At 32.7% G+C, this 11,602-nt stretch overlaps 1 protein-coding gene across 1 annotated transcript in view; it reads left to right on the plus strand.

Moving 5' to 3' along the window:
* The window catches only part of LOC123656592 (matrix metalloproteinase-2-like), a 59,145-nt gene extending 53,158 nt beyond the window's left edge, over positions 1 to 5,987 (plus strand). The window contains exons 2-4 of the mRNA XM_045592261.1: positions 4,338 to 4,460; positions 4,816 to 4,988; positions 5,936 to 5,987. Coding sequence (XP_045448217.1) covers positions 4,338 to 4,460; positions 4,816 to 4,988; positions 5,936 to 5,987 — 348 coding nt within the window. The remainder of the gene's footprint in view (positions 1 to 4,337; positions 4,461 to 4,815; positions 4,989 to 5,935) is intronic.
* Positions 5,988 to 11,602: the final 5,615 nt, after the last annotated feature.

An 11,602-nucleotide genomic window follows, 5' to 3' on the forward strand; every position in this document is an offset into this window, starting at 1 on the left:
TGCCAGGCACTTCTGAACCATTAATGTCGGGTCTCGATAGGGTAATGAAGCCGGAGTGCTGACACATGTCAACGGGAGCTTCACCGAGTGAACCACACGCCCAACGGTTGATTAGTCTATGTTGATAGACAAGATAGGTCAGTACAATGAAATAATGACCTTGCAATAATATTGCTAAGAAAAATAATTATATGGACACATAGTCGTTAAACTAAAATTGTTTGTTTTTACTTTAGGTACGTACTTACACATAAATATCAACCTCATGGCTTAGGAATTTTAACATTAAAACTTACATTACTAAGATGGCGCCGTTGGCGCAATATGTAGCTATGTCAAGCGACTGCTACCTAAAACTCAGGCGTTGAGTTGTCTACCGTAGGAGCAGTCGATCATATTTGTATCTTGAAAAAAAGAATTTTCAAAAAGCGAACTAGCAAAATGCAACACATAATATAACTTAAATTAAAAAATGTGTTAGCAATAAGTTATTTGAATCAATTGTTATAACGTATTGTTGCATAAAGAAGTAAATAAGAAACCATAAAACAAAAAACTTGACATTAAAAGATGTATCATCGTTATTGTGAAATGAGAGCCAGTTATTTATGTCTGTTTATCCACTTAAATTTACACGGAGATCGCACGGCGCTGACTTGTCTCGACGTTAAGGCTATTTCTAGCCTTGAACGCATTATAGGTATAATACTTTTTCTTTTTACAATGAATTTATTTTTTACAAGAAAGAGATCGTGAACTTTATCGCCAACAACTGTAAGGGTAGGGTGATAAATCCTATTGATTTAAAGCAAGCGAAAGATATAGCAAAGAAATTGAATTCTTTTCGATAGTTTGTTTTTTCGTTCTTTCAAATATTTATAAATACTCTTGTAGACCTAATTTTTTTACGAAATTTTGTTTGAAAGACTTGTAGTGTTTTAGTCACTACTACTATGTGTACCACTAAGTGTTTTATGTCTTTCAAATTATTATTAACTATTTTCCTATCTTAATATTTAATTGAAATGGATATTTTAACGTACTATCGACTAGCCTGCAATGGAGTATCGTGGAACTACAGATCCTCTCCTCCTTAGAGAATAGGTTTATATCCAACAGTGATACCATTTTTGTATACCGCGTATTGGCTGATAGTCTGTAGTAACTGTACTACATGTATACTCGTACATACACTGTATCAAATATATGTTTACTATGTCACTGCAGATTCTACTTATTTGCACTCTGTACTCAATCAGTAATGACCCGTATTCGTCCACTCTCTGCTTTTCACTTTCCTGATTTACTTTCTTCGTCTATACAATAAAAACAAACACTTAACGAAATAAGCTCTTCTATAAAATCGTACTATTTTACATGCAATTAAAAAGAAAGTAGCCCAGACTAATGAGATTCGCCAATTAATTAAAGTGAATTAAAGGACAAATAGCAGGCATCACGCGACTCAGGAGCTTAGCGTCCTAGATTTGGCAGGAGCCCATTTGTAAGGGGAAGTGTTGTTAAAACAGCAATGATTACAGCCATTTGGGGAGAACACGCGATGTCGCCATTTGTTTCTAGAACAAGACTTCATTTTAAAAGAAGAACTACTTAACAGGTCCTTAACTTCAAATTTAGTGTATTTTTCTTGCTTATTTATTGTCTCGTATTTTCAAGGCATTGATTTGTGTTTTAGGTTAGCGATTGAACTGAAATCATTTTTAATTCGAAACAATTAAATAACAACTTAAACCGTTCAGTTACGAGAATCAATTAACAAAGGATGAATAATATGAAGTAATCGCATCTGATTTCTACTTATTTAGACTCGAAATATAATAAATTGAAATGCAGCGGTATCGGTAATAAATTTCAAATTAACAGCGATCAATTAACGTGGCACTGATTCGAACTAACGATAACGGTTTTAACCTAATTATTGACATATTCGCATTGTTTTATGGGTTCGTTCAGCCGATTGGCATAAATTATGGTGATCCTCTATGGAATCTATAGGTCCGTTGACCTGGCTTACTTTTGTAGAGCAACGCCGCGCCAGGTCGCGTGCGTGATTTATGGTAGTATGATATAAGCGTAATTGTTTAACTTCTTTTCTTTTAATTAAATATAATTAAATATAATAAACCTAATTAAAAAATATATCGATAATAATAATCAAGATTATCAAAATATAACCTAAAGCGGACGTTAATGTTTTTTGTAGGAACGTGTAGGTACAACATATATTTATTTTGTGTAAAAATATTTTAATCAAATATTAGTTATATATTAATACTAGCTGACCCGGCAAACGTTGTGTTACCAATAAACTATCTACTATAAGTGTGCGGGGAATTACTTATAATCGAAAGCGTTGTAGGCAATGAAAGTATCATTCTCATCCCTACTCCGTGATGTTTGCTGGATGAGAGGTGACAACGGTAGACATCTAGCGGGGATAACTGATCGATTGATAGTTATCGACCGGTGAAGGCAGGAGATCAAACTGAATTGAGAAAAAATCATAATTAAAGGAAATTATTAAAAATAATAAAAAATAAAAAGTATATAATTAACAAATAAAATGTAGAGGTTGGTCGTAGAGGGTTGAAAATTTATGGTTTTGTGTATTTTTAATGTTGTATCATAAAAAAAATAAAAAAAAATTATTTAAAAATTAAAATAAAATCAGAGGTGGACTACCCTTAACATTTAGGAGGATGAAAAATAGATGTTCTTCGATTCTCAGACCCACCCATGACCAGACCATCACATATGCACACAAAATTTCATGAAAATCGGTCAAGCCGTTTCGGAGGAGTTTAACTACAAACACCGCGACACGAGAATTTTATATATTAGAAGACTAGCTGACTCAGCAAACGTTGTCTTGCCGCTAAACGCTATTTAAAAATAGGGGTTGGTGTTAGAAGGGTGAAGATTTAGGGTTGTATGTATTTTTCAACGCCAAATCATAATAAAATAAAGAATAAATAATTTATCTAAAAATTTTAAAAAATTTGGGGTGGATGGACTACCCTTAACATTTAGGGAGATAAAAAATAGATGTTTTTCAATTCTCAGACCTACCCAATACGCACACAAAATTTCGTGAGAATCGGTCAAGCCGTTTCGGAGGAGTTTAACTACAAACACCGCGACACGAGAATTTTATATATTAGATTAAATGATTATTAAGTTTTTCATACTAATCCTTAAGTATATTACTTGATTAATATCGAATATTCTGATAATTCAAGTTGAAAATTTTGTAAAATGTAATCCATATTATAGTAGGCTGTTTCGAATGGATAACATACCAAAGTTGCCACGAGTAAAGTCGACTGGAGACGAGTTTTGTAAAGCGTAATTCATGATAACAAAAGTTGAATTAATTACACATAATTAAATCATCGTCAAATCAATTTTGTACATTGAATATTTTAAATATCACACAACGCATTACGGGGGTCAGTAGCAATTAATGTAAGCGCGCAAAACTGCTCGGCTTATAACGTTATTAATATTGTACATAAACTTAAAATTACCTACTAAATATCTTAGTTTAAAATACTTCAAACAAATGCCATCATTATTAACAATAAATAAATGATTATATGCACAGTTATTCCCAGGTCAGCTGCAGATATTTTGGCTACTGATTTCATATCTAAGTAAACTCATTATTTGTAAAATAAATATATTGTTGGAATAAGTTAGTAATTTATAAATAATATATTATTATAAATCATATAATTTTATAAGACGCCTACACATCTTAACACTTTCTTTGCAATCTGACAAACATAAAATTTGCTTGCCATAAAATATTTTACCACTGATAGTATGACATCAAAGAGCTACGTGCTACCGCGTAGATAAGGGCGCTACGATGGTTGTCTAACACACACATTGATAAAACACGGTATTTTATGTAACGGTTTCATTGAGATTGAGAATATGATTTAGGCCTAAACGGTCTTTGATATGGTTATGAGATCACAAGCCCTCTTCGCAACTTCATCCGTATTATTTAATTCTTGGAATTTTTTTAAATATTTTCATCGTCTTATCTTTTTATCGTCTTTTCAAATAACAAGTAATGTTACGAAAAAAAATAATGCATTTTTATACTTAATTTGATTTGTGCGTAATTTAAAACATTTTATTTTTAATATGATATTGAAAACTTAATTGAAATGCTAACCAAACGGCTTACGTCATCGGTGTGATTAAAATAATTAATTATGAAGAAAGTTACTTTAACAAATACTCATAAGTCTAGATGTTTATAAAGATAAATGTAAGTTGCTAAGTGTATATTCTATTTGTTACAGAGAAGTTACCTCGAAACGTTCGGGTACTTAAAAAAAGGTCGTCCGGAAGTTGGAAATTTATTGATGGGAGATGTCTCGCACTCTTATGAGGACGAATTCAGGATTGCCATCAAAACTTTACAAGTACGTATTATGGTTCTGATTTTCTATTTAAAATTACTTTAAATTTAATATAAAAGATTTTTTCCCGATAGCTCTAGTTTATGCCTGCATATACTTCCAAGTAACCTGAAACTTTTGAGCATTTTAATTTATCGAATTTAACATATATCTACTGAAATAAATTTTAGATACTTTTAAATTATTAGCTACGTAGTTATAAACCCAATAGAACCAGCAATATAAATTATTCTTTATGTCCTCTATGAAAATATTAACCATAATTATAGATACAAAAAAAAATTAAAACTAAGTTATAACTTATTACTTATAATAAAAGAAATATACTTAACTAATTTCAAACAATCACAATTTCCAGGAATTTGGTGGTATACCGGTAACAGGAGTCATAGACCACGAAACTAAAGAACTAATGAGAAAGAAAAGATGTGGAAGACCAGACAGAGAGCCAGGCGATGACGAGAATGGCAGAAGACGAAAACGATTTGCAGTTCAGGGAGAGAAGTGGAAACACACCAACTTAACATGGAGGTAAGTTCTTAGCCTGATTTTAAGCATCAGTTCTCACTGTCACAGATTGTCTGTAAGAGATCTCTAGAGATAAGTCCGCCGTTGCTATCTCATTTTATATACAAGTAGCTGTACGAAAATTTTGAGTGCGTTAAAGAATATATAAAAGTTTTTGACAACATGTTGTGAAAAGTTGTCGCTGTTAAAATCGGCGAAGCGAAACGATTATGAAGTGTCCTCCATTAAGCCACAAACGACGAATTTTGTAAGCCTCTTTAAAAAGTAGTAAATATTTTGGCATTAAGATTCAACTGCAATGCTGGCTCAGTTGGTGTACAAATATATTTTTGGTCAAATTTTAAATTGAAATTAAACAAAACCATTATGGTTTCTTTCATTTACTTACATATAAAGTATGGTCATATCATTACAGCCTATACAGTCCACTACTGGACATAGGCCTCCACAAGTTTACGCCAAAAATAGCGTGAACTCATGTGTTTTGCCCATAGTCACCACGCTGGGCAGGCGGGTTGGTGACCGCAGTACTGGCCTTGTCGCACCGAAGACGCTGCTGCCCGTCTTCGGCCTGTGTATTTCAAAGCCAGCAGTTGGATGGTTATCCCGCCATCGGTCGGCTTCTTAAGTTCCAAGGTGGTTGTGGAACCTTGTTATCCCTTAGTCGCCTCTTACGACACCCACGGGAAGAGAGGGGGTGGCTAAATTCTTTAGTGCCGTAGCCACACAGCACATACATACAAGTATGGTCATATACATTTTAGAAACTATTTTCTGTGTTTAGATAAATATTTGATATTCATAATAGTTATTTTCTTTAATATAATTTTTAATGCAATAAAATATTAAATAAATAATTACTTTTACATTCATAAAATTAAACATCTATTAAGAAAACTAGTGAGATCCATATGAAAACATTAACTTAAGACTACGTGTTTAATATTTAGGTATACAATGGACGGAGTTTTGCCTAGGTCTGAATTGTTGAATATGGCTTAGATTCTTAATCATACCTACATACATTTTGCCGGTTCATTTTTGTTTATATAGATTTTCCTGTTTTATGATGTATTTTTGTATAACATTATTCGTACGAGTCTTGCGACGGATCGACAAGGTTCGTCTAGACAAGATTTCATATGACATTATGGATGCAAGTGCATGCAAAATGTCTTGCTTAGACACACTAACTAGTTGCTTTTACATTTTAATCTGAATTCAGAACTTGCAAACACGACGAACGTAAAGTCGACACATCGCACTTTCTAAAACAAATTTTAATTAAATAGAAATTGAAAAAAAAAAACTGTAACCTATTTGAAACTGAATGATTTTACTATGAAACCAATGGTTAATCTTTTCTGTTTTCCAAATTCAAAGAGACGGGTTATTTGGTGTTAAGTATTAATATCACTTTTTAACCGACTTCAAAAAAGAAGTATTTTCTTAATTCGACTGTTTGTTACCTCATAACTTTTTACTGGACCTACCGATTTTGATGATGCCTTAAATCGAAAGCTGGGGGCTTGTCGTGTTGTTTTATTTAAACTTGATCGAGATATAACGCGTACTTTTTGAGTTATCCCTAATAATGCGTATTTACCCTATGGGAAAAATCTCATAAAAAATGGACGAATGCAAACCAAAATCTCATATAGAGTTATGAGAGTCTATGAGATCTGATAGATTCTTATAACTTGGTATGAGAATTTGGTCTGAATTTGTCCATGTTTTATGAGATTTTTTCCGTAGGGTAGTTGATTCTTTTTCCGGCTATCTACGGTGTTTTACTTGTTGATGTAAATTGAAGTCGATTTTTTTTTTCGTTTGTGAGCAAACACGATTATAGGACCAGTAGTGGCTCAAATTGCTCTGACAGAATAAATAAATAAGTATAGGCACAAAAGAAACATTTTTTTAAGTGCACAATTGTTAAACATTTTTTATGTTGATGTTTTAATATTTTTGTTTATGTAGTATTTTGATTTTTTTGTACATTTTCCCTATTTTTGATGTACATTTTAAATAAGTGTCTCTAGCTAAATAGTTAAATCGCTACCTATAATAATTGTATTACACTTTCTTAATTCTACGTATAAAAAAATAATTCTCTGAAATAATAGCTCCAACACTTTTAGTTCTGAAAGACTACAATATAATTAAAACGAAATTAATCTGATAGTGGAAACGGAAAACATTTGAGGAAACTTTTCATATCTTGTCATATTGCCTTGATCATAAAGTATCAGATTCTATCAATTAGTAAAAAAGTTAAATTATTTCTCATGTGAACTTGCGGTCTTGCACTTATATAGATTGGCATAGCTTTTATATTAGACGGTGACGCGACTGTCTTGCGAGTAGGTACTGTAGAAAGATAGCTACTTGACAGTTTGAAACGGAGTACCAAGTTACCAACACAGTATGGAGTGTAGAAGAAAGGACCACTGTTTTTGCGTATCAGTGTCCGTGCAAAGTCATTAAATAGGAGGCGCCACTGTAGCACGACAAACAAATTCACTTCACGCCGTCTGTATGCTTAGATATTTAAAACTATGCAATGGATTTTGATGAGGTTTTCTTTAGTAAATAGAGTGATTCCAGAGGAAGGTGTATATGTGTAAAACATGCATAATATAGTAGAGGAATACTGATAGTTGTAGAGGTTTCAAATAAGGTGTCGTACATGAACACATTTTTTTGCGTATACATTGCAAATAATCATTTTATATTTAGTATAAAAGTATTGCACCTGTACTAAACCGGGGCTGGTCGCTAGTTTTCAAATAAAGCGCAAAAAATAAAGAATTAGAGGTAGGTAATACACACGGAATAAAATTCTTTCGCTTTAACAATTTATTTTTATCACAATTATCTCTTTAGATTCACTGGCAAAAGCTCTCTATAATTCACAATAATTTATTAACTTTCAAAGTTATCTCTCAGTAACTATAGGCTATATATACCAAATCTTTTTCGAACTTGGCATACTCCATTAATTTTCAAGAAAGTTCATAAATCGAAATTATCTACATCAGTAACGCCGAGTTGCACGAAACAAAATTAAAATTTAAGTAGAGATTAAACTAATTTAATCACAAGAATTTCATACAATTCTTGCGATTAAATTAGTTTAATTACTACTTATATTTTAATTTATTTTCGTGCAACTCGGCGTAAGTCCATGAATGTAATCTCTAGTAGCAAATGTGACATTAAAAATTTTATGATCGTCTTAAAATACATTTTTTGTTCGTAAAATTACATTTCGTGTATTATAATAGTTGCTTGATATCGTATAACTTTAACATACAAAAAAAATTAAGGTTGCAGCGCCATCTAGTGTCTATATTTAAAACTACGAAGTAAAACTGAGTTTTAAGCCAAAGCTGATTACGATGACGCTTGTAATATCGAACAATGCCATCTAGTGCTTAGCGTCTAAATCATATTTTTCTCTATTCATCGCTAGATAGAGCTATATACGGCCTGTCAACAAAAATGCACATTGATTTATTTTTTGTCATGAGTATACAGTATATATTAAACAAATAAAATAAAAACTTATTAGAAACATTTAATTTTTTTAAAGTATCAATAGGTACTTTTGTAATTGTGAGCTACTAATTTATTATTTTATTTTATTCTTAATTGTTGTCTTTATTACTTAACTTCTGAGACACTTAATAATCTATGAAGGCGCAGGCCTTATTTCTCCAATAGCACGGTAATACTTTACGGGCCACATAAAATTGATGACAAATAATAGTTAAATCACGGAGATCGTAAAAGTTACGACGCTTTTCGCGTGGCTTAATTAAAAGAATATGTCCATCCGACGCCGCTGAGTGTAGATGCCTATTTCGAGCGACAAATAAACAAGAGAAGGTTTCTACGAAACATTTTATTTCACGACACACTTTGAAAGCTATGTTACATTTGTGTTACGAGTAATAACTATAACTACAATTGCTAGAGGATGTTATTTCTAGATTTTTATTATTTAACCGTCTAAATCAAGAAAAATTGTAGAGCTTGAGATCATAAAACGTAAATGATTCGAAATTTTTAAGCTTATGTGATGGACGAAAGAAATAATTTTGCGGTTAAAATGATATACTTAAATTGAACACAAATATTAGCAATGGAACTTTTTCATATTTAATATATATGATTATGTAAGTATTAACTATGTTGTATTTGTATTTATAGAAATATTTCTACCAGGTTTGGATGTCTGTCCTTGTGGGTCTCCCCACCGTGCCTCGTATAGAATGTTAAACTGTCGATCCCAGGTGTTATCATAATCTCGTTACTAATAGTATAGGGAACATATCCGCCAACCCACAGTGGAGTAGCGTGGTGGATTAAGCTCCACTCCTTATTCTATATGGAGAAAGTTGTCTATACACAGCAGTGGGATGTTACAAGCTGAAACGTGATGTAACTATTAGTTTCTATCTAGTTTTCAACATAACTTGAAGAGCACTGAATACATACACATACTCAAGAATTTAAAAAGCTAGTCATGCTACCGACACTATTTGAAATGGAAACAACTGCAGAACATGCAGCTAATTTGAAAAGTTCACAATCACCTGCACCGATCGCGGTTTCAGCACAATTTCCTGCCGAATTAATGGTCTGTCAATATTGTAGTCCTCCATTACTGCTTGTTGTGCAAACCGGCAATAAAACGGCTATGCCATCTCGCGGCGAGTTTATGAGAGCACGGCGCCGGTGGTGGCTAAGGACGTCACGAAAAAAAAGAAAAATATCGACAATCGTAATACTCTTACTTTTTGCTTTTCTCTGGAGTTTCACTAACTTGTTATCGTTGCCGCAAGATATTTTATACTTAACACACATTTCTATAGTTAATGTTACACTTATCAGATAAATTAAGAGGGCGTGTTTATTTTTGGCTAGCTGTTCATGCAACTTCGTCCGCGTGGAATTTAACAGAAAAGTGATTGATCAGTTCGCAGAGCTATAAAATAAATAAATTTCTAAAAAAAGTAGCCTAAGTTACTTCTTACTGTATCAGCTATCTGTCAGTGTCCAAGTCCCGTCAAAATTAGTCCAGCCGTTTCAGAGATTATCTGGAAAAAACAGACAAACAGACAAATTTGTAAAAAAAATGTTATTTTTGTATATGTGCCGTGTATACATCCATACGCATTTAGTAAAAAGCGGTTATTTGAATATTACAAACAGACACTCCAATTTTATTTATATGTAAAGATGTAAAGATTGCTTTTTTTCTACATACAAAAGTGTAATACATAATTTTGTACTCTTGAATCGCTCTAAAATATACTGTATACGTTACCGAATTTTTGCGATCTTTATTAAAATAAAAGATTATTTCAATTGCATTTTTTTTTGTATTATGTTTAACTTATTTGATAGTGGTAGTGAGAAGTGCTGTGTGGCTACGGGTGCTGTGTGGCTACGGCACTAAAGAATTTAGCCACCCCCTCTCTTCCCGTGGGTGTCGTAAGAGGCGACTAAGGGATAACAAGGTTCCACAACCACCTTGGAACTTAAGAAGCCGACCGATGGCGGGACAACCATCCAACTGCTGGCTTTAAAATACACAGGCCGAAGACGGGCAGCAGCGTCTTCGGTGCGACAAAACCAGTACTGCGGTCACCAACCCGCCTGCCCAGCGTGGTGACTATGGGCAAAACACGTGAGTTCACGTTATTTTTGGCGTAAACTTGTGGAGGCCTATGTCCAGCAGTGGACTGTATAGGCTGTAATGATATTTGATAGAATTCGAAGAACATCTTCAGTATGTAAAATAGTAAACGTAAAAGCTCTATTTTAGTGCTATCATTCGCGACATTGAACATTATGAAATGTAAACAAGCCTTATGTTTGAGACACCCAATAACGATAGTTATTACATCGAAACGGTATTGTTTTCGCAATGGCACTGACAGCTGGATGACGGCCGCGTTTCGCCCCCCGCCAGGCGGCGCTGTCATAACCACTCAGGCAACACTAGAGTGTAAGCAGGGATATGATATATGCGTAAAAATACAATCTATTAGATGCGCTTCTATTATAATATTAAATTAGCTGTTAAAACTAAACTTGAATTCGCTCGAGAAATAAATATTAAATATAGTATCCATAAAAATGTTAGTTATGTTAAAATGACGTAAAAATACAAATAACAATTTATACGTGCGCGATTATAATCAAAAAAAGCACCTGCTTAATTTGTCGAAATCTCAGAATGATCATTCGATATATTATAGTTTCGTTGCAAATCCTCCTTTTTAATTCACTTTTAATTTTAGTATAAGCAGCTCTGCGCCATCTGGCGCCCAATAGATGATTTTATTTAAAAAAGTAACAACTTTTAATAATATTTATACATATATTTTTAATATCTACTGTATCTATGTATACAGATTTTAGGTAATTATTTTAATTTATCATATCATTTCTTTTTTAACACTTTAATTGAAAAGTTACAATTATATAATAAATATTTATAAAAAAAATATTGTCGATCTTCTTAAAAACAAGCTAAATAAAGCTTTAAAAGGTTATATGTCACTCACAAAATACGTTTTTGTATTTAAACTCACACTGCACCA

Source organism: Melitaea cinxia, chromosome 9 (genome assembly GCF_905220565.1).
Source record: "Melitaea cinxia chromosome 9, ilMelCinx1.1, whole genome shotgun sequence".
Classification (NCBI taxonomy): Eukaryota; Metazoa; Arthropoda; class Insecta; order Lepidoptera; family Nymphalidae; genus Melitaea; species Melitaea cinxia.